Raw genomic sequence first — 24670 nt, forward strand, 5'->3', positions numbered from 1 at the left:
TGCCTGATTTTCTGTTTTCACGGTGATATGCAGGGCCGCACTAGCGTGGCCGTGGAGGCGCGGCTTGCCACGGCGCCCGCCTCAGCAGAGCCCACCGCCGCCGTCACGCTCAAGGCATGCCGCCGCCTGCAGTTTGGGCAGGTGCTGAAAGTGGTGGGCGGCACGGCGGAGATGGGAGACTGGGACCCCACAGCAGCGCCAGGTGAGGAGCAGGGGTGGCCGCTGGCCGCGATGCTCGGCGTGCCAGCCTGGCGCACATGCCAGCGAGGCGGCGCTCGCCGCCAACACCTCTCTGCAAGCCCGCCGGGCCGGCACAATGCAATCTGATCCCCACCCTCAAAAGCCGCTCCCCTCTCCTGCTGACTAGCCGTTGCCCTCCCTCCCTTGCTCCCTCCCACTCTCCCTCCCTCCTACCAGTCATGAACTGGTCTGATGGCGATGTGTGGTACGTCACGCTGGATGTGCCGGCGGGGCGGCACGAGTTCAAAATGGTCGTGGCCAATGGGGACGGCTCGTTCGACTGGGAGGGGGGCCCCAACCGCAGCCTGCAGGCACGCGCAGGCTGCCGGACGGCAGGCCTGCCCGCGCGTCTGTCCTGCCGGTGCCGCGGCGGCAGCAAGAGCAGCAGGGCCCAGCTGGTGCAGCAGGCGGCGGCGCCTGCCCTGGGCGCCGGCCCGCAGCCTCAACATCGCAACCGACTGGTGCCCCACTCTTGTCTGACCCTGCAGGTGCTGGGGGCTGTCGCGGCATCGCGCACCGCCTTCACGGTTTCATGCGACGAGGGTGAGTGCCCTGCCTCTGCCTGCCCGCATGTCCTGCTGGCAACGGGGGCCGGCAGAGTGTGCTGCACGCGCGCTTTGCCTCCAGTGATGCCCTGCCGACCCTCCGCTCCATTCATTCACAGTGCCGCGCACTCCCTCCTAACATTCAACCCTCCCCCCGCACCCACCCTTGACCCCACGCCTGCCATCCTCCCTGCAGAGCCGGGCGCCGCCGCCATGAGCGCAACCAACGGCCACGGCCACGGCAACGGCAACGGCAACGGCAACGGCAACGGCCTCTCCCTGGCCTCCACGCTGCTGCGCAACATAGACGGCTACGTGGCGGACGGGATACTGTCCCAGGAGGAGGCCTCCAACTTCTCGGCCGACCAGCTGGACTTTCTGATCCGCAAGCGCACCAAGGACCGGCGGGACCGCGAGCGCGAGGACAAGGCCAGGGCCTCCTCCCCGGCCGCCGCGCTGAGCCGCTGGGCGGGGCTGGCACCGTCCTCAGAGGTGGGCTGGGCGAGGTGTAGGGTAGAGTGGGCAGGATGGGCGTGGGGAGAGGCAGGGAGGGAGCGGGCAGGCTGCTAGTGTTTGTGGCTACTGCATCAGTGACGCATGCTGGCAGTGCGTGGCAGCTTTGCGTGGCAGCTGTGCCACAGCCCTCGCGCGCCCGCTCCGTCCTTGCCTGCAGGAGCAGGAGGAGCGGCAGGAGCGGCGGCGCCTGGAGGAGGAGCGCCAGCAGCTGGAGAAGCGGCAGGCGGAGCTGCTGGCCAAGGCCGCGGAGGCCGCCCGCCAGCGCCAGGACCAGCAGATGGCGGCGCTGCAGGCGCAGCAGGAGCAGCAGGGCTCTCGGGGGTCGCAGGGCAGGCAGGGCAGGTGGGCCGCCCTGCGTGAGGGCGGCAGCGACGGCAACGTGAACGGCAACGGCAACGGAAACGTGAACGGCAACGGCAACGGCCAGCCCAGGCAGGCCCGCATGGCCACGCCGCAGAGGGTGAGGAGGGAGGGGAGCGGCGCTGGGTGGAGTGCAGGGCTGGTGGCGCTGCCTGCCGGCGCGCCTGCTTGCCTGCCTGCCGCGTGCATCCGGCCTGTGGAGCTGCTGTGTGAATGCTGGCGCTGCCATCATGACACAGGCAGGCGCACAGCTCTTGTGTCTCTCTGTCCCCATCTCTTTCTCTCTCTCTCTCTCTCTCTCTCACACACACACACACACACACACACACACACACACACACACATACATTTCGGTGCCCACCCACGCCTGCCCTGCAGAACACCAACGGTAGCTACCAGCCGCAGCGGGCCTCGTACAAGACGCCCACCTATGCCGGCTCCTACAAGGCGCCTTCCTTTGGCGGCATGCGCGGCTTTGACTGGGTGAGTGAGCCCCGGGGGGCATCAGTGGTTGAGGGACCACCCTCACCGGGTTGGCTGCCTGGCTGGCTGGTTAGCCGGGGGTGTGGCAATGGTGGGCGCCCCATGCTGGCTGCCGACCAGGGCGCAGCTCAGCCAGTTGCTTCCCTCCAGCGCCGCCGCGGCCCTGCCCTGCCCACGTCCGCCGGCCCGCCGCGTTGCACGCGCGCCCGGCCCTCACCGCCGCCTGCCCCCCCCATCCGCTGCCGCTTCCGCCGCCGCAGAAGGCTGCGGCCGGCGTGGCGGGCGCGGTCGCGGCCGGCGCCGGCGCCGTGCTGCTGGCTGCCAGCGTGGAGCTGGCGGGTGAGGATGGCTCCAAGAAGCCCAACCCGCTGGCGCAGGGCCTGCAGAAGCTGGGCGTGCCCAGCATGGATGCCATCAAGGGCAAGGTGCGTGGGCTGCCTGTGCGTGGGGTGTGTGCAGGGTCGCCGTGGCTTGGCGGCTGGCCGGCAGCGGCGCGTCGAGCCCGCTCAACACGCCCTGGAGTGGCTTTGAATTGCCGTGCCTGATGTAGGGCTGAGCCCAAGACCCGGGTGGTGGTGGCAGGGTGTGCCGATAATGCACGAGAGAGGAGGGTCACCGTTTGCCCCAGCCTGCCCGGCTCCGCCTCCTGCCCGTCCCGCTCGCAGGTCGGCGACTGGACGGCGGAGCAGCGCAAGATGCTGGCTGCCGTGCAGCCACCCAGCTCCTCCAGCAGCGTGCCTCCCGCGACCAAGGTGGAAAGCGCGGCGGCCAAGGTGGAAAGCGCGGCGGATGGGAAGGCCAAGTCCTCCTTCTCCGCCTCCCCAGAGGTGCGCCAGGAGGCGCCCTGAGAGACAGCGCTGGGCTTGTGTGCATGGCGCATGGGCCTGGCCTGGGTGGCACCAGGCTGCTGAAGGGCCATGCGCGGCATGCTGGCTGCTTGCTGCGCTGCCCGCTCAGTCCGCTCCGTGCAAGCAGCAGCGCCTGCCTCGCTGTGTGCCCATCGATGCACCCGCCTGCGCCCCTGCTGGTCCCGCGCCTGCCGCAGATGAACGCTCTCAAGCAAAAGAGCTTTGGTCAGGCTGAGCAGAAGCAGGAGAACCCGGCTGCTGCCACGTCAGCGGCGCCCGCCAAGCCGGCTGCCACCCCTGCCAAACCTGCCGAAGCGCCCAAGCCAGCTGCCGCCACCGCAGCGGCACCTGCCAAGCCCGCCCCGGCGCCTGCCCCTGCCAAGCCGGCCGAAGCGCCCAAGCCCGCTGCCGCCACCGCAGCGGCGCCCGCCAAGCCCGCGCCTGCCCCTGCCCCTGCCAAGCCGGCCGAAGCGCCCAAGCCCGCTGCCGCCGCCTCGCAGCCTGCACCTGCTGCCGCGGCACCCAAGCCCGCCGCAACGCTGTCGTGGCCTTCCATGCCGCCGCCCAAGCCAGCACCAGCACCGCCAGCACCAGCAGCCAAGGTGCGTGCTGCAGGCACCATTCCCGTGCTACTGATTTCACGCCGCTTTCGTTTAGCCCGCACTTGATGCTGTTGCATGCCAACCTCCTCTCCCGCTCACAGGCTGCTGTGTTTGTTTCGCCCCGGGTGCAGGTGGAGGCTGCCAAGCCTGCTCCTCTCAAGACCTCTGCTGAGGTGCGTCCATCGGGGTGATGTGGGTGGTGTGAGCGTGTGTGGCTGGTTGGTCGGTCGTGTTTGGTGTCGCAGGTGTTTCGGGTATGGGGTGTGTCTGTCCGCGTCCATAATAATGCCCTGCGTCTCGTGTCGGTGTGTGTGTGTGTGGTTAACTGTGTCGGGCTGTGTGAGCGTGTCTCCAAGGCTCCTAGCCTCAGCCATACTGTGCGTGTCTTGAAGCCCACCTACCATCCGAGCCGTGCACATGCGGAGCTACACGTGTGTTTGTGTGCGCTGGGGAGCCTAGCTCAACAGGCTGCGCTGCTGCGGGGTTTTCCTTTCGCTCTGGGCTCTGTTGGGTGCAGCTGGAGGTTCCCAAGGCTGATCAGTCTGGCGAGAGCGTCGCCGCGGCGGCGGCAAAGCCAGCTGCGGCTGCGGCTGCTGTTGCGGCTGCGGCTGAGCAGCTTGTCCCTTCGCCCGCGCCGGCGCCAGCACAACAGCAAGCGGCAGCTCAGGAGCCTGCCGCTGCGGCTGCAGCCAAGCCCGCGTCCGCGCCCGCACCTGAGGCTCAGCAGCCTGCCGCCGCGGCTGCAGCCAAGCCGGCCCCTGCGCCAGTGCCCGCGCCAGCCCAGCAACCTGCCGCCGCGGCTGCAGCCCGGCCTGCGGCCACGCCTGCGGCGCCCCAGCCCGCCGCGGCTCAGCCGGCGGTGCAGGGAGCGGCAGAGGTGAAGGTGGGAGGTGGTGTTCTCTTGGCTGTAGCTGGCTGTGTGTGTGTGTGTGTGTGTGTGTGTTGTGTGGTTGGCTGCTGTCTTGGGGGGGGGGGTCCATGTGCCCGTCTGGGCAGGTCGGTTCAGGGAGGGAGGGAGGGAGGGAGTTCTGGCAGGGAGGTATACTAATAGGCCGCCAGGCCCTACTAATACTAAATATTCCCGTACTAGCCGCCCTTCCCGCCCCCGCCAGCCCCAACTCACAACCGTCACGTGGCACCCGTGGCTGCAGGACAAGAGCAAGAAGCCGGCGGCCGCCGCCGCCGCCGCCAGCAGCAGCAGCAAGAAGCAGGAGGCCAAGCCCGGCAGCGGCTCCAGCTCCAGCAACAGCCGCGACATCTCGCTGGTGAGTTTTGTGGCCTGCTGCTATTCGCGCTGCTGCTCTGCTGCTGCTGCTCCTGCACCTGCACCGCCCGCCTGGCTGCCTGCCGCTAGCAAAGCAGCAGGCATGCAGGCCGGCAGGCTGAGCCGCTGTTCCGTGGCCATGCGTTTTTGCTTGCTTTGACGCACGGCCGGCCCCAGGCAACCGCAGCGGGAACTTGCGACTCACAGTCACGCCGCGCCCTCCCTTCCCACTGGGCTGCAGTTTGGCGCCGCGGCGGCGTCTGTCATCATGGCTGGCGTGCTGGCCCTGCCCAGGGACTTCAGCCTGTCCCAGTTCCTGCGCTACGGCCGCATGGTGCGCCTCAGCTGCCTGCCGCGATGCTTGCCGGAGGCTGGGCGTGGGGCTGGGGTGTCGTGCACGCGTAGAGCTTACGCCAGCGCGCCTCAATCTACAACATTGCGGCCCAGCAGCAATGTTAATGCAACGGTGTCGACGCACCCACCCACCCTCGCACCTCGTACCCACACACGTGGTGCGTATCGCCCCTCCCTCTGCTGTGCAGCTGACTGACAGGGAGCTGGCTGAGCTGCGGGCCAAGGAGCTGTCTGTTGCCAAGGCGGAGCTGGAGCAGCTGCGCCGCCAGCTCAGGGAGGAGGTGAGCAGCGCAGCCTGCCCAGGCCTAGCCTTGGCCAGCCGCAGGGCTGGCCCGTTGCTGGCTGGCAGCAGGGCAGCAGCAGGCCTGCACATGCCACGCGTGCCTGGCCCGCTGATGGCTGATCATGTGCCCCTGCGCCCTGCCGCCGTGCAGCGCGCCAGGACGGCCACAGTGCTGCGCAATGTTCCGTCGCTGCAGCAGCGCAGCCGTGGCACAGGCTTGACCGGGGGCGCGGGCAGGGGCCTGGTGGCCAGCCAGCAGCAGCAGCGCCTGCAGCAGCAGCGCGCGCAGCAGGAGAGGGCCCGCCAACGCCAGGAGCAGGAGCGCGCCCGCCTGCGCGCGCAGCAGCAGCGCCAGCAGCAGCGCCAGCAGCAGCAGCGCGCGGCGCTGCGCGCCCAGCAGCAGCGCGCCCAGCAGCGCGCGCAGCAGCAGCGGGCGGAGCAGCGGCGGAGGAGCGGCGCGTATGACCAGGTGGGCACGAGGCCTGCTGCTTTGGTCTGCGTTGATCTTGAATGCTCGCACCTGCTCCGCACATGGGCATGCATGGCTGCGGCGCGGCAGGCGCAGCAGGCGCAGGCGCCGACGTGCCCGCCTTGCTCTTCCCATGCTGTTCCCTTGCAGCCCTTTGGCTTTGCTGGCTTTGCCAGCGTGGTCGCTCCGCTCTTCTTCCTCTCGCCCAGCCTCTTCCTGGCGCCTGATGTGGTGGAGGGCCTCTCTGTGACCAACCTGCTCGATGAGCCAGAGGTGGGTTTGGCTGGCGGGGCTCACTTCGGCAGGAGCCGCTCAGGCCTGCACCAAGCAAGGAGGCATGGTGTGGCACCAGGATGTATCGCGGTATCGTGGCTTGCAAGTTGCCATTCAGGGCCAGCAGTGGGCAGTTTGCTGCAGCAGGCCCGCTGACGATGAGGTGCCGGGGTTGCTGTGCTGTGCTGGTGCAGGCGCAGGTGGCGCAGGGCGAGCTGCCCGCCACCCTGGAGGATCTGGGGTACTGATGCACCGCGCTTCGAGAGAAGAAAGAGAGAGAGACCGAAGCCGGGGGAGGCCCTTCCCACCCGGCTTCCTTGGATCGCGCCTCGCATAGGGTGTAGCACCCATCTCTGTACCTCTATCTTGCGGCAGGCCTGGCCCGCGCCGGCCCAGGCCTGGCCCCTATCCATGCTGACTAGACTAACCGAAGCTGAACCCGATCCTCTACTCGATAGAAACCCGCCTACTACTGCCCCTATTGACTACATACTACCCATGAGCCTCTGCATCCATCCCTTGCATGATCTCATCTCATCCTTTCTTCCTGAAGCGACACAGGCGCCACGCGCACCTTCTGAGCAATTCCATACTACCAACCAACCAGAACCCTTTCGTTGCACCCTCAGCTCTCCTGAATCCATGTTCATGTCGTCAATTTTATAGCATCGGCTGCTTCCTGCTCGCGAGTCTCCCATCCTTTTGCTTCCAGCCTGAGCAGTATCGCTCTAGCCCCTCATAGCGCCTCGCGCGGATTTGCGCACAAACTGCCCCGGGCCTGCCCTGTCCTTGTCCTCCTAATACTGATCCCTCTGCTGTCTTGTCTAGGTTGTCCCGCTGCCCATTCTCCCAAGTGAACCCCACTCAACACACCTGTACGTGTTCGGCCAGCCCATAGGGGGGCCTACGCCTCTTCCCCCTCACAGTTGTACTACCGTATGTAAGAGTGCCCTTTCATAAGCATATGCCCTTTCACACGCATCATCGGGCCAACAGACAGATCAGACGAAAGGGACAACACACATCAGACGGAAACGGACGTGCAACGCTCATCTGTAGAAAGCAGGGCTGACGTTCAGATGGAAAGCTGCCCCAAAGAAGAGAGGGGTGGGTTCACTCAGCCACGGGCTGAGTGCCCTGCTGTGGCCCTTGCTGCTCTTAACTGCAGTATTGCAGGCTGCTTCTGCAGCGCTGACTCTTCCAGTCCAACTCTCGCCGGCCGCCTTCAGCTCTCGCCCGCGCCAGGCAGCTCCACATTGCCGGCCTTGGTGCGGTGCGGCAGGTCGGCGCCCTCGTCACGCAGCAGCTCTGCAGGCAGGCGGGAGGGAGGAGAGGCCAGCGCAGTGATCTCTAGCAGCAGGGGCAGGAGGGCAGGGCAGGAAGGAGAGTTGGGGACCCCGTTAGGAGCAGACCACAGGCGGCAGCCTGTCCAGGGAGGAACAGGGAGGAACAGCAGTTTCCCTGCCGCGAGCGCCGGCCACAGCGGCAGCAGCAGCAGCCTGCAGCCCGCACGCGCCTGCGTCGGTGGCGCCGGGCTCGTGGCTGCACTTCTTGTGGTGCTGCAGCGTCTCGTGCCCCTGCGCCTCGAACTGCGGGCAGGCGGGCAGGCGCGGGCAGGCAGGGCGTGGGGTGGTGGTCCCCTCGGCAGAGGCCTCCAGAGGACAGGACAGCTGCTTTGCCGCAGTTGCTGCAGTGTCCACAGCAGCAGCACCACTTTCAGGCAGCAGCGGCGGCAGGCACCTTGTCCGGGGCCTCCTCCGTGTCGGCTCCCGCCTTGTAGATGTCGGCCACGCTGCGCCCGCTATGCACGCCGTACTCCTGGCTCGGGTCGGCGCCGCCGCCGCCCTCGGCCCCGGTGGCCTTGCCCTCGGTGGTGGCGGCGGCGCCGGTGGTGGTGGTGCGGGTCGTCGTGGCGGTGGCGGAGGTGAGCTGCGACTCCTCGACCTGGCAGGGCGGCAGGCAGGCAGCGACAGGTGGGCAGGGGCGTGCAGGACGGGCACGTCGTTCCAGCGGGGCAGCTGCTCCATGCCAGCAGGGCACTGCAGGCTGCTGAGGCTTGTTCCTGAATGCCCCGGCTGACGTGCCCCCCAAGAGGCTCACCCACCCCACCCAGCACCACACCCGCACCTGCTCCAGGCGCCTGGTCACCTCCTCGCGCCCCGAGCGGCGCGCCTGGTCGCCAAGCTCCTTGGCGCGCTGCCAGTGCTCCTCCTCGCTCTCCCTCAGCCTCTCCGCCTCGCCTGCACGGCAGACGGCGCCACACCACGGATGAGCAGGCAGCTGCCTGCCTGCCCAGCCAGGCTGCCACGGCAGCGCAGCGTGCGCGGCAGGCACGTCGGGCGCCGCGAGGCAGGCGTGCAGGGGCGTGGCCGTCTGCCTTGCTGTGGGTGGTGAGCAACCACTGCCAGCCCTGGCCTGGTGCAGGGGGTGCGCATGCACCGCCACCCCAGGACTGGCAGGATGGGGAGCAGCACTTCACAGGAAGTAGACGGCAACGTCACTCCACGCAGCTTCGCTGCACAGCTCAGGTGCACGAGTGTGCAACGGGAAGCGCTGCCCACACGCAGAGCATGCAGCGCGCAAAAACAAGGGAAGGACACCCTCCCTGCCTCCCTGCCCGTTTACCCTTGGCTGCCCTGAACTCCTCCACCTTGGCCTGGCTCTCCTCCATGCCGCGCTGGGAGGTCTGCACAACAGGCAGGGGACATGCAGCCCGGCCGCCGTGGCAGGCGGCAGGCAGGAGCGTGCGCTGAGCAAGCAAGCTGAGCAGGCTGATGAGCAACCACAGGCTCGGGCGTGGCTGCAGAAGCTGCGCCTGCGGGCGAGGGTCCCGGAACCTATGCCCTCCATTGCCCGGCCGTGGAGTGCAGCGCAGCCGCGGCGCCAGCGCCGGCAGTGCCGGGCAGCGCAGCAGCGGCGGCAGTAGCGGGCAGAGTATCATCGTCATTAGCAGCAGCAGCGGCGGCGCCCCTCTCACCTGCTCCAGGCTGCGCGCCTCGCGGGCCAGCCTGTCCTTCTCGGCCTGCGCAGCAGCAGCAGCCTCGCGCGCCTCCTGCAGGCAGGCCCAGGCCAGGCCAGGCCAGGCAGGCAGCGAGCAGTCAGCAGGTTAATTGACGCAAGCGCAGGCCGAGAAGCGAAAAGATGCTCGGGGCATTCCTCCTCCTCCTTTGCCGTGCCGACCGCTCTGCTGAACACCCACCCACAAGCTCCCTGGCTAAGGAACAGGGTTTGCATCCGGGCGCTGCTGCAGCCGCATGCACGCAGCACTCACCACCGCCTTGCGCTCCAGCTCCGAAGTGTCGCCCGGGCCCTGCGCCACCACGGTCTCCGCCTGCACGGCAGCACGCGCCGGCAGCCGGGTCGGGCGTACACTCTCACCTCCAGGGCCGGCCTTCCCAGCCCAGGCAGCGAGCTTCCACTGGCACGCCCCCTGCCTCGCCTCCTTCCCCCGCCCCTGCTGCAGCCCCCCCGGCCCTGCCCAGCAACACGAGGTCCCATAAAACCCAGCAGCGCCGCCTCACCTCGGTGCGCTTGCGGGCAGCCTCCTCCTCCTTCTGCCCGGCAGCCGCGCGGCGCGCCTCTGCCTCCGCCTCCAGCCTGGCGGCCCGCTGCTCCGACGTCTCCTTCTCGCCTGCAGGCCCACGTGGTGCGGGGCAGGCGCAGCGCAGCAAGCTCAAGCTTAACCTTGCGAGCCAAAGCGCGCCGTGCCGCGAAGGTGTGTTGGAGGTGGGACCTGGTCCTGTGGTTTCGTCTCTCTGCCCTAAAAAAGACAGCCTGGGCGCTGCCAGGCGCACTCCGCGCCCCACCTTCCAGCGCCTGCGCCTCTCGCTCCATCGCCGCCTTCTCCTCCAGGGCGCGCTGCGCCGCCGCCGCCGCAGCCTCCACCTTGCGTTCCATGCGCTCCGCCTGCAGGGGTTTGGCAGGATAGCGGCAGCTTGGCATGAGGCAGGGGGCACATCAGGCACACAGCTCACCCACCCCACCACCCACCACCACCCATGCAGCTCACCGTCACGCGCTTCTTCTGTGCGGAGCGCGCCTCGGAGGCGGCCGCCCCGGACTCGCCCTTGGCCTGAGCCTCCAGCTCCTTGGCGCGGTCGCGCTTCTGCGGGCAGGAGGGGGCAGGGGCCGGGCGGCGCAAGGCGCGGGGAGGTGAGGAGGCACGGGGTCACCGACAGGCAGAGCTGGCAACTTCCAGGCTCTGGGCATCCGCTGGCTGGGGCTAGCGGGCCGCTGTGAGAGCAAGTCCAGGCGGCGGGCGGTACTGGATGGCAGGCAGGACAGGCGGTACATCCAGGCAGGACACTGTACCGCCAGCTCACCATCCAGTACTGCTTGGCCAGCTCATCGGCCTCCCGCATCTCCTGGCGGGCCGCCTGCGGCGGGAGCAGCAGGGGACGCGGCCAAGCAAGGGTGAGCGTGAATGGAGGGATACGAGGGGATCCAGGCAAGCGATCAAGGGCTGGCTGGTGTGTTGCCTCCAGCCTGCCTGGCCTGCCTGCTTGCGCCGCACACTGCCCGGGCCCAGCTATACAACCCAGGAGCCCCCTCATGGTAGCCGCAAATCACCTCCATCAGACGCTCCGACTGCTCCTCCCGGCGCCTGGCGTCCTCCTCCTCGCTGGCAGCCTGCAGGCGGCAGGCGGCAGCGCAGGCGGGCGGCGTCGGGCAATGGCGCAGGCTAGCAACAGGCGAATGGGTTGGCGGGCATGGCCCACAGGGAGAGCCTGCAAGGCCTTCCCTGTCCCAGCAACACAGTCTGCTGGCAGGCCTAGGCCAACAGTCGGCTGGCAGGCCGCGCCCCACCTGCTGCTGCAGGTCTCCCTTCTCGGCGGCCAGGCGCTGCGCCTCATCCTCTTTGCGCATGGCCTCCTGCGGGGGTGGGGAGCAGGGCAGGCAATCAGGTGTGCTCCCTGGTCGGCACAACACTCTGGCCACGACTCCCCACGACGCAATCACTTTCTGGCCCAAACCCAAAGAAGCACACACACATACACACACGCATGCGCCCCCACCACCACCCTCCTCCCCTGCCCTCCTCCACCCCACCTTCATCTTCTTGCCGGCCCGCAGCCCCTGGATGTGGCGCTCCAGGTCCATGGCGCGGTCCCGCATGGCCTGCGCCTCACGCGCCAGCCTGCAGCGCGCGGGAGGCGGGCCCGGCAGGCGCAGGCGGGGGGCGTGAGTGGCGTCGCGGGTGGTGGCGGAGGGGGGGGTGATGCCATGCGCGCATGAACGCGTGTAGGGAGAGGGCGCGAGGGAGCGCAGGGCTGACAGGCATGGAATGTGGTGGCGAGTGTGGGCAGGTGACCGGGTAGGCAGGGAGGGCGAGGGTGGCAGGGGGGCGTGTGGGCGAGGATCGCAGCGCTGGGGAGCAGCATGGACAGGCGACAAGGCGCTGCCTGATCATGCTACACCCGTAACCATGCTCCCCTCCACCCAGCACCACCACCCCTGGCGCACCCACCCATCGGCCTGTGCTGCCAGCTCAGCCCAGCTCAGCGCCACCCAACCCACCTGTCGGCCTCGCTGTTGAGCTCGGCAGAGGGCTGGGCGATGCGCTTGGACTCCTCCACAATCTCCACCCTGCAAGGAGAGGCGGGCGGGCAGGCAGGTGGGCGCAGCAGGCACAGCAGGTGGGTGGGGGCGTAGGCGCACAGACCAGGCCCGGCGCCAAGACTAAAGACGTGGCAGGAACAGGCGGGAGGGCAAGCAGGGATGATGCGCAGCAGGCGCGCTGGGCAGCGCACAATGACCGCTGCGTTCCACCCAAGGGTGTTGGCCCGCACCTGCGGCGCTCCGCACGCTGCGCCACCTGGCGGGCATGCTCCAGCTGGGACTCGAGGTCGCGAGCCTCCTGCGGGGCGTAGCAGGGCCCAGGGCGGCAGGCAGCGGCAGCAGGCAATTACAAGTGCAGCGGCAGCAGGCAATTATAAGTGAGTTGGAGATCCACCCCACGCCGGAGCGGCCATCACAAAGCAGCACAGCGCGGCGCTGCGTGTCGCAGGGGAGGGCCCGCAGCACCGCGGGGTGCCGTTGCGAGGGGCGGGGGCGGGGGCAGGGGCAGGGTGCCTCAGGGTGCGCAGAGAGGCACAGAAGGTGAAGAAGGTGTCGCGAGGGACAAGGAGGAAAGGAGGAGTGAGGGTGCGAGGGCCAGGGGTCTGAGCACACACCTGCTCCAGGCGGCGAGCCTCTGCATCCAGCGCCTCTCGCTTGGCCTTGAGCTCCTCGGCCTGGCGGGCGGCGTCGGCGCTGCAGGCCGGGGGCAGCAGGGGAGCGGGCAAACAGGGGGAGGAGTGAAGGCGTGCCCAGGCAGGCAGCAGGCGACGCCGGTGGGCTGCGAGGGGCTAGGAGCAGGGCCAGTGCGGCCGGACAGCCGAGGCCAGCGGGCAGGGATCCTGGCCCGGCAGGCACGATAGGCAAGCAGGGCAGCAGGCCAGCGCGAGGCCCCCCCACCCCCACCCCGGACCCTCCCGGGCCCGCGAGCCAGTGCTCACGTCAGGCCCTTGGCGGCGGCGGCCTGCGCCGCGATGCGATCTGCCTCGCAGGCCACCTCCTCGGCGCGGGTGCCGGCGTGCTCGGCGCGCACCGTCTCCGCCTCTGCTTTCTTCCACTTGTCAACCGTCTCCTACGGTGGGGAGGTGGGGAGGGGAAGGGCGCCGGAGGGGATGGTGGGAGCTATGGCGGGAGCTGGGGGGCTGCGCACGGCCTAGGGGAGAGGGGACTGTTCGCTGGAGCCGCCTGGGGCAAACGAGCTAGCACTCTCATGGCATTAGAGGACCCGGCGCCAAGGCCGCGGCAACCATGCAGCAGCCTTTTGGGTCAGCAGCGCGTCAGCAGCGCCCACAAGCTGGCAGCGGCGGCGGCGGCGCACAGCTGCCGTCACCCAGCGGGCCCGCCCTGCCCAGCCTCGGCAGCTGCCCGGCGGCCCCTCCAGCCCTCCCACCAACCTCGGAGGCGGGGCAGACGGGCGCGACGGCGCCCGCGCGACCGGGGGTACCGGGAGCGGTCACCTTCTCCTTGGCAACCTGGGCTGTCTCCTTGACGCTCTCAGTCACGGTCTTGCCTCCCTCCTCCGCGCCGGCGCCCCCAAGGCCCAGCGTCTCCTTGATCTTCCCAAGCACCCCCTTGGGGTGCTCGGCCTCCTCGGCAGTCACAGGGTGGGAGGGGACGTCGCGAGTGGCCATGGCTGCGTGCTTGCGAATTGCCTTGGGCGTTGTGTCGTAGACAGAGTGGGAAATGAGGGCGAAGGGGCGTGGGGGACTCGTTTGAGATGCCGTCCAAGAAAGCGCAGCAGCGCTTGTTGGCGCAGCGTGATGCCGGCTTCTCGGCAGCGGCGGAGACCGTGGTGCATTCAATTGCGTGCATTGAATGAGCTGGGGAGATAGCCTAGCCGGCTAAGGAGGCAGCATGGCCGACCCGACACCCAGCAAGCAGCCCTGGGGGCTGCACCTGCGCGCCGCCACGACGGGGCTGCGGCTCAAGCTGGCGGGCGGAGCCGGCAAGACACAACCCCGGGGCGGCAGCGCTGGCAGGGCCCAGCCCGCCACCCCTCGCGTAACAGCAGCGCCCGCCACGGAGCAGAGGGTCACCGCATCCAAGGCTGAGGCCGCGGGCGGCAGCGAGGGCGGTGCCAGCAGCAGCGGCGAGGCGGCCGTTGACTGGCAGCCAACCCGCAGCGGCGGCAGCTCGAGCGGGAGCAGAGCCAGCGCTGGCAGCCACAGTGATGCAGGAGAGGCGGCCGGCAATGGCAGCTTCAGCGTGCCTCCGCTGGCCCCAGGCACGCCGTTGGCTGGAGGCAGCCATCACACCGGCTCCGAGTTTGGCATCATGGCGGACGGTGGCAGCGGCACTGCAAAAGCAGGCGACACCCCTGGCAGGGCTGGGCTGCTCAGCATCCACGGCGGTGCCAGGGCAAGGATCGCCAGGCAGCGGCTGCCGGCCGAAGTGGAGTGGCTGGCGGAGCAGGCGGCCTTCAGAGCGCACATGTACGAGCGGTGCTGAGCGGTACCACAGCGTGCTCTTTCTTCATTCTACTCGGCAGTCAATCACATGGCAGTAAACACACAGGGCATGCAAAATTGGGGGCACACTGGTCGGCACACCAGCAGCTCATGATTGGTGCATCAAACGCAGAGACAGATTGAAGACCGTTCAACATCTACTGGAATTCTGTTGATACATGGTGATCTGATTTCGCTGTTGGAGGCTGCATAGCCCCTGCCACACATGCCACTGGGGTCAGACAGGGCCCAGCGCCGCGCATGGCGAGCCGGCGCTTTTTGCCCGGCAGCCGCTCAGACCTCTGGGTCAGCAGGGCCGTGCAGCCTAACGTGGCCGGCCATGGTGTCATGTGGCAAGTCGGCGCCTTCTTCCTTGAGCAGCTCAGCGTCTGCAGGGCAACGCAGGGTAAAAGAGCGAGCGGCGGCAGTCTGCGCACTTGGCAAGGCGCGAGGCGGGGCTGTGGGCATGAGGCTGGGGGTCTGGTTCATGGCATCAATGCAGTGCCAAATTAGCATTGTGCAGACTTCAGGAAACAGCGCAAGCGCTGAAATGAGCTGAGCAGCAACTCGGCTGTGCTGCAGGCAGCTGGTACAAGGTGGTCGTTGCAGCGTTCCCGCCCGCAGCCACCCGGCGCACCTGTGTGGCCCACCTCCAACCTCGCCTTGTGGTGCGTCAATGTCTCGTGGCCCATCGCCTCAGCCTGCAGGCATGCCAAACGCATTGAAAACTGAGCTAGGCTCTGGTAGAGCGGCGGCGGGGTATGGTTGTGGAGTCCACCATCAGCACGCCTCTTTGCTGCCGCTCTCGGAGCAGCAGCTGCGCCCTGCTGCCGATCTCGCATCTCGCACCATGTCCATTAAGCATCGAAACGCCGCCGCGCGGCTCGTTGCTGGGGTGCCCGACAGCTCCCCCACTCCCCCACCGCCCCCGCGCTCGTGTTGACGGTTTACCGACTCCTCGAAAAACACTCACTGGTGTGGCCTTCTCTTCCACATCCCCTCCCGCCGCAAAGACGTCAGCAGGCTCCTTGTCCATCTCTGTTCTCTCGCTCCTGGCGATTCGAGCGTGAATTGGTGCGTTGACGATAGCTCGCCGTGATCAGCAGTCGAGAATGGGTGTTTACAGCGATCTCCGTTGGGTTTCTGGAATGGTGATGTCAGCGCGGTACGGCGGGCCCCTGTGCTGTGGCGCCGGCGGGAAGTACCCTGGCAGCTTGTTGCAGGAGGGCACCACCAGCTCATGACCACGATCAGCGGGCGGTTCAATCAACTGCAACAGCAACGCGCCCGCGTGTGGTGCCCCCATTGCTACGGCGTCTGCACCTGCGCCTGCTGCTGCTGCTGCTGCTGCTGCTGCTGTTGGAGCAGCGCCTCTCGGTTCTCATACTCCCAGAACAGGTTCACGTCCAGCAGCAGGCCGATGATGGTGCCCGCGGCGCCGCACCGCTGCAGGTCTGCACACAGACAGGCAGCAGGGTTAGCAGGCCAGCAGTGTGGGCGTCCCCAACACATGCAATCACAGTTTGATCACCGCAGCTGAGCTGCCCTGCCCCTGCTTGCTCCACCCCACCTGCCGCCGTGATCCTGTCTGGGTCTGGCGCCTGCAGCAGGTCGTTCACCTCTGCCAGCACATCCTCCACACGCAGCTCTGCACGCGCAGGGCAGGCAGGCAGGCGGCTGGCAGGCAGTTGGCAGGCGCGGGCGTCCCCTCACTGGGCGGGCACATGTGGCGCAGGCCCTGCGCCACATGTGCCCATGGCGGCCCGGGGAACACCAGGCAACATGCACGGGGCAAGGGAAAGCAAGGGGCAGCATGCGCAGCATGCACAGCGCGCACAGCACGCACCTGCATACTGCCCCAGTGCCACCCACAGCGCGTGCACCTCCCGGAAGAAGGTGTAGAGGTCGCCCTGTGCCAGGTGGGGCGCAGCATGGCGGCCGCAGGGGTTGGGACAGCACACGCGCTGGCTGGATGCTGCACTGCTGGCCGCCAGGCCTTCCAGCCAGGCTGACCCCTGCACCAACAGCTCACCTGCCCCCCCACCCCACCCAGCCAACCAAACCACGGGCCAGCCCAGCCACACACACCTGGCCCAGGCAGCCGCCGCCCCGCAGGTCCAGCAGCGGGAAGAAGTAGCGGATGGCGGCGGGGTGGTGGCGCTGCTCCCAGGCGGCGCAGAAGGTGCAGAAGGCTGGCCAGTCCATGGCGCCGCCGCGGCAGTGGTGGGCAAACAGGCGCTGGATGGCCAGCTGGGTCATGGTACCCTGGCTGAAGCTGCAGCGGGGAGGGAGGCAGGCGGAGGAGTGAATCGCAGGCAGGTCCCACAAAGGCAGGATTACAGCGGGGAGAGCCACGAGCAGAACCAAACAGGCGCCAGCCTTACAGCAGCCGGAGGGGTAGCGGCGGCGGCGGCAGCAGCGGCAAGGAGCGGCGCGGCCGCTCCCTTGCCTGGCAAACTCTCGCTGACTCAGCAGCCCATCCGCGTCGACGTCCAGCTCAGCAAAGCGCAGGCGCAGCGCCGCCGCCGCGCCCGGAGAGAACCAGCCCTGCTGCTGCTGGATGGCCGCGGCCGCCAGGGCCGCCGCCGAGGCTGCCCCGGCTGCTCCACCCTGCTGGCCGCCTCCACCTGGCCCGCCATCAACCCCGGCTGGTGCCGCAGCCGCCGCCGCCGCCGCCGCAGCCGCCGCCGCATCTGCCGCCTCCAGGGCGTGCAGCGCCATGACCAGCTCATGTACTTCGGGGCTGCCCACCAGGTCACGGATCAGCAGCCTGCCGCGCCGCGCATGCAGCAGCAGCAGGCGCCCCGCCACCGCCTCGCACCAGTCGCCCTCCGCCACCAGCGCCTCGCTGCACGCGGTCAGCGGGGCCCGGCGAGCCAGCCAGCCGCGCAGCTGGTGAGGCGACAGAGCACCGCTGCAGGCGCCGTCCAACACGCCAAGCTCCAGCCGCTGCAGGGCACGGGCGGCGGCCCAGCAGGGCGGGCGTCCTGAGGTAGCAGCCGCGTCAAGCCATCCCAGGCCGTCCAATGGGCAGCAAGCACCGAGCGCACCACAGGCCAGCAAACAGCAGCACAGCGGGCACGTCTGCACCCCGCCACGCTTGGCCGGCCAGCATTCATCTGCGCATTCCCCCAGCTAAGCTTGCACGTCCCTACCCAGCCCACCACACCCACACCCACCAGCTGTATTTGTGCAGAGCGCGCCGCACAGTACCGGAAGATGGCGGCCGCTGGCACGCAGCCGCCCGCATCGCGCGCCAGCCTGAGGAAGGTGGAGGCCTGCCCACGGCGGCGGCATGGGGTGGCCAGCGGCTGTGAGCTGGCCTGGCCAAGCAACTGCGCGCGGCTGGCAGCAGCGTGGAATGGGCGCATGCAGCGGCGCGGCGGCAGCGGGCAGGCAGCCAGGAAGGGTTCCACCCCAGACCTGGAAGTAGACGTCTGCGCTGGGACCCATGGCCTCCCGGCACTCGGCTGCCACCTGCGGACAGGGAGACAGGCAGACAAGGGCCAGGTGGTCGGGTGGCAGCAAGCCCCGCCGTGCTGCTGTCCCTCCCACCCTGCATGCGCTGCTGCCAATCGGCGAGCTGGTCACCAGCGCAACTCCACTGGAATGGCCGGCAGGCGTGCCTGCGTGAAATCGTCGTAATTGAGGCAGGGCTCGGCGCCCGGCTCCCCGCCCGAGCTGCCCGCGCCGCCGTCGCCCTGCTCGTCGGCCGCTGCGGCGGCGGCGGCGGCGGCGGGGGCGGCGTGGCGGTGCAGCAGCCACCACAGCACCTCCTCGTCTTCCCCAGTCAGAACCATCTGGCTGCGCACCTGCGCAGGGCGGAGGCAGCCGGGGAGGTGGGTGTGTCAGGACCCAACGTGTTGGGTGTGCAGTGCGGGGTGGCTCGGGGCACATCCTGCTGGCACCGCATCGTGCGGCGGCTCACCGCAAGGGCCAGCTGCCGCGCGCGCTGCTGTGGGTCCGCCTGTGTCTCCATTTCCTTCGCCCCAGAGGGGCTGGCAGGTTCTTAGGGAAGACCCTGCGAGCCGCCGGCAGCAAGGCGCCAGCACACCATTCAGGCGACGGCGGCGGCATGGCGGCGCCTCCCGCGCGCTAGCGGCACAGCGGCCTCTGTAAGTTGCTGCGACGAGGCAGCGAAGCCACTTGAACCCATTACGGCCGGCGCACTTGCGGAATGTGTGCAGTTGATGTTTGGTGGGCGCCTGGCGGTGCGGAATCGAGACCCGTGGGCGTGCGCTTTGACAGTAAGGACACTCCAGGACACTCCAGGATTGGCGCTTTCGGGCGGTTGGCTTTGCCCGCCTGTCGCGCTTTGCCGTGCTGTGGCGGCGAGCAGCGCCGTGGCATTGTCTTTTGCACCTCCTGCGTGTTGCACCTCTTGCTTGTTCTTGTCACCTACACAATTCGTCTCTGCAGCAACTGCACAAATCGTCTCTCTCTTGACAGTCACGCAATGGATGCGCCCCCCCTGCCCACATCCACACGAGCAGGCGCCACGCCAGACGCCCCGCCGGCAGCCTCGGCAGCCGCCGGGGCAACCTCTGCGGCGCCCAGGCGCCCCTCCTCGCCGTCCAAGGCCGCCCCGGCGGCAGCGGCGGCCACGCCACCGCTTACGCCGCTGGCATCTGGGCCCACCATCTCCTATCCGCTGCCCAGGGAACTCGACCTAGCCAACACCAACATCCTCATCACAGGCGGCACCAGCGGAGTGGGGCTGGAGGCAGCCAAGGTTGGAGGGGAGCTGCGCCGCCTCGGTTGCTGCGTCGCACTGGCCGCCTGCTGCACCTCTCGACCCTTGGCCGGCCCGTCCGGCAGGCACCCCGCCCTGCTTGTGTGGGCTGGCAGTCTGGTTTCAGCAGGAGCAAGCTTGCAGCACAGACCCTGGCTCGTCCGCTCCCTCACCCGCCCGACCTGCCGCTGGGCGATGCCCGGCCCCTATGCAGATGCTGTGCGCCAAAAACGCCCGCCTCTTCCTGCTGGGGGACGACTATGCCAACGGGCAGCGGTGAGGTTGGAAGGAGGGAGCGGCAACGGGGGGCGGCGCCAGAGCAGCTCGTGCTGGGAAACCGCCTGCAACGGCGGCTGTGCAACCGCTGCTCTTGCGCCTGCCCCTGCAGGGCGCTGCGCAGCGTGCAGGAGGCTGTGCCCAAAGCGAAAGTGGACTTCTTCCAGTGCGACCTTGCCTCACTCAAGTGAGCCATGAATGAGGCGGTGCGGCAACAGGGAGGAGCCGAGCCGATGGCGCCTTTGCCGGCGTTCCAGAGCAGGAGCGTGTGGCACGCAGACAGCGACGCCGCCCGGCGTGTCCCCTCGTCTCCCCTGTGTGGCTATGCCTGCCCCAACGCAGGTCGGTGCGCACCTTTGCGGCGGCCTTCAAGGGCATGGCCGTGCCGCTGCACGTGCTGGCGCTCAACGCGGGAAGCTGCCTGTGGCCCTACAAGAAGTGAGTGGTTGGTGCCAGCTGAGCCTCTAGTTAACACCATCTGACGCCAGCTGCTGCTGCTGATGCTGATGCTGATGTCGAGCTGCGGATGCCTGCTGCGGCTGCTGCCGGCTCTTGTCGAAAATTGGCGAGGCGCGCCGGTGCCCGCTGCAGTGTGTGCTGCCGATGCCTACAAGTGCCACCTGCAGGACTCCCGACGGCTTTGAGCTGACCCTGGCCTCCAACTACCTGGGCCACTTCTACCTGGCCCACCTGCTGCTGCCGGAGCTGATAGGCAGGCCCGCGGCCGGCCCTACCAGCTCTGCTTGAAGTGCAGCGCAGTGCAGTGCAGCGCAGGGCGATGGGCATGCCTCACGAGTTGCCTGATCAGCTGCCGGTGCCTGCTCCCCAGCTGGCCTGTTGCCCAGTTTGCCATATGCTGCTGTGGTTGGGTTTGACTTGGGGCCTTGCTCTGTGCCGCGCGCTCCTGCCTCTGCAGCCGCCACCCCCTCCCGCATCATCTGGCAGGGCTCGGCGTTTGAGCAGCTGGGCACGCTGCAGTGGGGGGACCTCGGGTGAGCGCCAGCCAGGCAAACACCTGTCTACCAGGCTGCCGTCTCTGCTAGGCTCGCCTGTGCGCCGCAGCTGACCCCTGGGACCTGGCCGGCTGCCCTTCCCTTGCAGGGGGGAGTGGGCCCGCGACAGCGACCTGTGGCAGTACTCAAACTCAAAGCTGTACTGCCTCATGTCCGCTCGGGAGATGGCCAAGCGCCTGAAGGTGTGGGGAGCGGCCGCGCGGGGAATGGGGCCGAGGCTGCATTGCGCATGGCAGGACGCTGGCTGCAAGCTGTCCTGAGCTGTTGTCCATTGAGCCGCGGCTGCGCCCATGCAGGGCTCTGGGGTGGACGTGCTCGCCACACAGCCTGGGCTGGTGTCCACGCCTCTGTACGACCGGACCGCCCCGGGTGGGCGTGCCTGCAGCAGCCTCCCCTCATGAAGCATCCCACCTGCCCACTCCTGCCCGTGCCCTGCAACCCAGCGCTGCCGCCCCCACCCCTGCCGCCTGCCTGCAGAGAAGGTGACGTCGTGGCTGTTCACGGCGGCGGCGCGGGTGATGGGGCAGAGCCCCAGCCGCGGCGCATACAGCCTCGTGTATGCTGCAGGCGCTCCAGAGCTGGACGGTGCGCTGCGCGGGTGCAGGAGCAGGCGCCTTGGTGGTGGCAGCCCATGTGGTGGCAGCCAGCGCTCCTGCACACCTGCCTCGTGCATGGCAGGCCATGAAGCCGCAGAGCTTGCGTCCCCGCCGCCGCCGTGTCCTCTTTGCCACCCTCCTCTTGCCACCCTGGACGCCCGCAGGCAGGGGCGGCTCCTACATCGGTCCGCCCTATCTGGGCATGTTCTGCCCCAACGTCCTCAACACCACCCGCTTGGTGCCGCTCAACCCGCGGGCCCACAGCGACGACAGCTGCCGGCAAGCCACCCGCCCTGCCCCCCCCCCCCCCCCCCCCCCCCCCCCCCCCCCCCCCCCGCGGAAGCATGCCGGCAGCGTCCCGCAGCTGCGCGTGAGCGCCTGCTTGCCTCACACCATCCCCTGACCATTTCCTGCGCCTCTTTCTTGCAGGCGGCTGTACGAGGAGACTGCCCACCTGCTGGAGGAGAAGACCGGGGAGCGCCCGCTCCCCAACAAGCTGCCGGCCGCGTACAGGCATGCAAGCTTCACACACCCACATGCCCGCCCTCTTGCCCCGCATTAGGTACCTGTCGGTACCGGTGCCTGAGCGTACTGTACAGTTGCACGCGCTGCTTCCATGTGGGGCGGCGCCTGGCGCGGCGTGGCTGCTGCAGGGAGCACCCCTGGCAGGAGAAGGCGGCTGGGCGGGACAGGGCGCACCCTGTGGACGCCACCCTGGAGGCCCGCCCGCCGCCGTACCGCCATTCGCTCCGTTCGCTCGTGGCGGTGGCGATGCAAGGCCCCGGCGATTGAGTTGAGGGTCGGCCAGTAGCGCTGGCGGTGGCAAAGCGGCAGCAGCCTGAACCCGGTACATCCCACTCCCACGCTCTTTTCGGGCGTGCCGTTGAGAAGATCGACTCACACACCAGCTCACTCGGTTGTTGCATAGTTTAAGGGTGGCATGTAAAGAGCGGCGCGCCGAAGCCCCTTCTGAACCGGCCCCGCCTGCCGCCGTGCGCCCCGCTAGCCCAGCTGGTTGGCGTGCAGCCTCTGGCCGTGGGCTATGAGCGCGGCGCGCACGGCGGGCTTGAAAGGCATGAGCTCCGGGTTGTGCTGGGGGTCCACCAGCTCCATCTCCACGCCGAACCAGCCCTTGTTGTCCCGCAGGTTGCTGCGCGCCCGCTGGATGAGCTCCTCGTCGGTCTGGCCGGCGCCCCACTCCCAGTGGTCGAAGTGGGAGAAGGAGCGCAGCTTCTGCATCAGCTTCTCGAACTCGAAGAAGTAGGTGGGGTGGATGCCGGCTTGCGGCACGGACCTGACGGTCTGCGGGGCGCACCAGCGGAATGGCACCATTGGTACCGGCGGAAGCGCAAGGGGCACGCCCGCTGGAGCCAGGGCAGCAGAGTGGCGCTGCTGCCGCGCAGCTCCCTGGGATGCAGCCGCAGCCCGCTTGGGCATGCCTGGCCCAGGGTCGTACGCGTGCCGCCGTGCCGCGCTTTCTTCCCCACCTTGATGTGCTCATGCGGGTAGGTGCAGCCCTCGCACTGGTCGTGCCGCACCCGCATCGCGCTGTGGCTGGTCACCCCGCCCACCGCAAAGGGGTAGACCTTGGCGTAGTGCGGCCAGGGCTGCACCCTGTGGTACAGGGAGAAGTAGCTGCGGGGCGCAGGGCAGGGGCGGCGCGCGGCGTGGGCCAAGGGCTGGCGGGCGGGGCGGCGATGCAAGTGATGATGCAGCCGTGAGCGGGCAGGCAGGTGGCTAGCAGGCCACGACTTGTGTATAGCATGCATAGTGTACCCTCTCCACTAAGGCACCAGCGCTTGGGCGGCTGCTGAGCGGGGGTGTAGGCAGGCACCTGCCCCGCCCGGCAGCACATACGCTCACTACATGGTCAGCTCGAACTCCACCACGGGCAGCAGGGCGCTGCCGTTGTCGGCGGCCATCTCGTTCCACACCGCGTTGGCGCCCCCCGCCACCGCCGCCGCCGTGGGCAGCTCATCAACGTCAGCGGACAGCACCAGGTCCTGTGGCTGCAGGCCCAGCAGGCCGCCCACCGTGTGCATGCAGTCCTGCACTGGTAGGCAGGGGAGGGCAGGACAGGCTGGGCGCCGGCTGGGCAATGGCGCTGACGGGAAAGGTTGCCCAGCTTGGGAGCAGTACGCTGCCAGCAGCGCCATGCCCGGCTGCAGGCCCTGGCCGTTCCGCAAGCAGTAAGCCGGGCAGTCGGGCGCACCCGGTGCGCCGCTTCCCAGGCCCAGGCGTCGCCGGCGGGGTCCCGCAGGGCCTGGTCCAGATGCACATACACCAGCTTGGCGAGGTAGGGGGCGAAGCGCGGGGTGCACAGCTGGGACTGGAGCACGGCCACCTTCTGGGCGCCTGCGATGTGAGGGGCTCCAGGCAATGAGCGGTGGGCGGCGGGGGCAACCAACCCGTGGCGGGAGATGTGGAGGTTGGCTGCGGTGAAGCTGAGGGAGGCCCGTGCCCACCATCCGCCCTCAAGCCCAGCCAGGTAGCCACAAACTTATCCAGCCAGGCAGGCAGGCAGCCAGCCAGCCAGCCAGCCTGAACCGCGTTCCCGCTGCGCCCACTTGCCCGAGAAGGCGAGGGTGGATTCCACGACGATGACGGCGTCCACCACATCCCACAGCTCCATCAGCTTTACCTCCAGCATCTCAAGCTCTGTGTTGAAGGGCATGAAGGTGACGATCTGCAGAGGGGGGTAGGCAGCGGGGGTTGCCCGGCCTGCCTCAAGAGGATGCGGCAGCAGGCGGGCGGCGGCGCGGCTGCGTGCGGTGCGTGCGGTGCCCCCTGGGCGGGGTCCACTCGACTCCTGCCAGCTTCGCTGCTGCTGCTGACTTAAATGCCCTACCCGGCCCCACCTTGTTCTTGTGCGTGCTGGGTGCAAGAAGCCCGCTCTGATCTTCTGTCGCGAGGCTGCAAGGCTCCAGCCGCTGCACCGCTCCAGCGGCGGAGATGGAGATGCGCGTGTACCCCGGCGGCTGCTTGCTGCTGCCCTGCTGGTCGCCCAGCACTGCTGGGGACCCTGCCGTGGGCTGGCTGGCGTGCCTGACGGTAAGCACCAGCAGGGCGGCCGCCAGGAGCAGCGTGGCTCGTCGAACTTGCGCGGACTGCATCTTGGGCTGCTTCCGCGCTGTGGAAGCCATTTTTGAACTCGGATTTCAGCGACAGAGAGACGAGTCGGGCGCTGGTCTCTTGGAGCAGGGGAGGGCGCCGCCGACGTGGCGCAGGCGGATTGGTGGCGTCAGCCCGCGGGGCTGGGATCCAGGCCCTGCCTTAATCAATGCCCTGGCTCTCTATCAGAGATACCTTTTCGATTTCAGGGCTCCAAAATGGTGCATCAGCTGCCTGCTGGGGTGTGCTGTGCCCAGGGAGGTGAGCGGGCACCCCTTGCCACGGGGCCCACAATGGCCTCTCCTGCCAATGCCTGAAAGGGTTACAATACGCGTGGGCAGTGCCATCAACGGCTGCAGCATGGCGCATCAAGAGGCACAGGAAGGCTGCTACCGCCGGCCCTTGCCGCCCTTGGCGCCGCCCTTGCTGACGCCGCCGCGAGGCTTCAGCCCGCCGCCGCCGCCCTTGCCCTTGAAGCCGCCGCCGCCGCCAGGCTTGCCGCCCTTGAAGCCGCCGCCAGCACCACCAGGCTTGCCGCCCTTGAAGCCGCCGCCGCCAGGCTTGCCGCCCTTGAAGCTGCCGCCCCCGCTGCTGCGGGCGCCACTGCCGCCACTCTTGAAGCCGCCGCCACCGCCGCCTCGGCCGCTGCCGCCTCGGCCGCCGCCGCCTCGGCCGCCGCCGCCGCCGCCCCTGCCACCCTTG

At 68.7% G+C, this 24670-nt stretch overlaps 6 protein-coding genes across 6 annotated transcripts in view; 3 read left to right on the top strand and 3 right to left on the bottom strand.

Moving 5' to 3' along the window:
* Positions 1–27: 27 nt before the first annotated feature.
* Positions 28–6485, top strand: CHLNCDRAFT_138315 (hypothetical protein; the record flags this gene model as incomplete). The annotated part of the gene is made up of 16 exons (XM_005844782.1): positions 28–202; positions 418–783; positions 982–1277; positions 1459–1761; positions 2040–2144; positions 2405–2569; positions 2810–2971; positions 3190–3594; positions 3696–3767; positions 4112–4477; positions 4746–4859; positions 5100–5192; positions 5401–5493; positions 5647–5964; positions 6115–6237; positions 6432–6485. The coding sequence occupies 16 exons, from the start codon at positions 28–30 to the stop codon at positions 6483–6485; spliced, it is 3210 nt and encodes a 1069-aa protein (XP_005844844.1).
* A 977-nt stretch (positions 6486–7462) lies between these two features.
* CHLNCDRAFT_138316 (hypothetical protein) lies at positions 7463–13424 on the bottom strand (the record flags this gene model as incomplete). Its single annotated transcript, XM_005844889.1, has 19 exons — positions 7463–7585; positions 7719–7826; positions 7978–8181; positions 8365–8477; positions 8863–8923; positions 9215–9289; positions 9509–9568; positions 9759–9868; positions 10044–10143; positions 10247–10342; positions 10560–10613; positions 10807–10866; positions 11044–11109; positions 11287–11374; positions 11755–11823; positions 12027–12094; positions 12411–12489; positions 12735–12865; positions 13188–13424. The coding sequence occupies 19 exons, from the start codon at positions 13422–13424 to the stop codon at positions 7463–7465; spliced, it is 1902 nt and encodes a 633-aa protein (XP_005844951.1).
* A 2124-nt stretch (positions 13425–15548) lies between these two features.
* CHLNCDRAFT_138319 (hypothetical protein) lies at positions 15549–18219 on the bottom strand (the record flags this gene model as incomplete). The annotated part of the gene is made up of 9 exons (XM_005844890.1): positions 15549–15694; positions 15811–15888; positions 16087–16150; positions 16329–16515; positions 16699–17189; positions 17420–17518; positions 17664–17717; positions 17846–18052; positions 18169–18219. The coding sequence occupies 9 exons, from the start codon at positions 18217–18219 to the stop codon at positions 15549–15551; spliced, it is 1377 nt and encodes a 458-aa protein (XP_005844952.1).
* Positions 18220–18696: 477 nt separating this feature from the next.
* Positions 18697–19995, top strand: CHLNCDRAFT_138320 (hypothetical protein; the record flags this gene model as incomplete). Its single annotated transcript, XM_005844783.1, has 5 exons — positions 18697–18972; positions 19187–19248; positions 19361–19435; positions 19591–19686; positions 19875–19995. 5 exons carry the CDS (start codon positions 18697–18699, stop codon positions 19993–19995), a joined length of 630 nt encoding a protein of 209 aa, XP_005844845.1.
* A 31-nt stretch (positions 19996–20026) lies between these two features.
* On the top strand, positions 20027–21649 carry CHLNCDRAFT_138321 (hypothetical protein; the record flags this gene model as incomplete). Its single annotated transcript, XM_005844784.1, has 8 exons — positions 20027–20062; positions 20194–20240; positions 20350–20443; positions 20558–20630; positions 20739–20846; positions 21022–21061; positions 21287–21364; positions 21511–21649. 8 exons carry the CDS (start codon positions 20027–20029, stop codon positions 21647–21649), a joined length of 615 nt encoding a protein of 204 aa, XP_005844846.1.
* Positions 21650–24357: 2708 nt separating this feature from the next.
* The window catches only part of CHLNCDRAFT_138323 (hypothetical protein), a gene marked incomplete at both ends in the record, with an annotated part of 1364 nt that continues 1051 nt past the window's right edge, over positions 24358–24670 (bottom strand). Inside the window, one exon of the mRNA XM_005844891.1 lies at positions 24358–24582. Within this exon, the coding sequence (XP_005844953.1) occupies positions 24358–24582 (225 nt within the window). The remainder of the gene's footprint in view (positions 24583–24670) is intronic.

This window comes from Chlorella variabilis, assembly GCF_000147415.1.
Source record: "Chlorella variabilis unplaced genomic scaffold CHLNCscaffold_20, whole genome shotgun sequence".
NCBI lineage: Eukaryota > Viridiplantae > Chlorophyta > Trebouxiophyceae > Chlorellales > Chlorellaceae > Chlorella > Chlorella variabilis.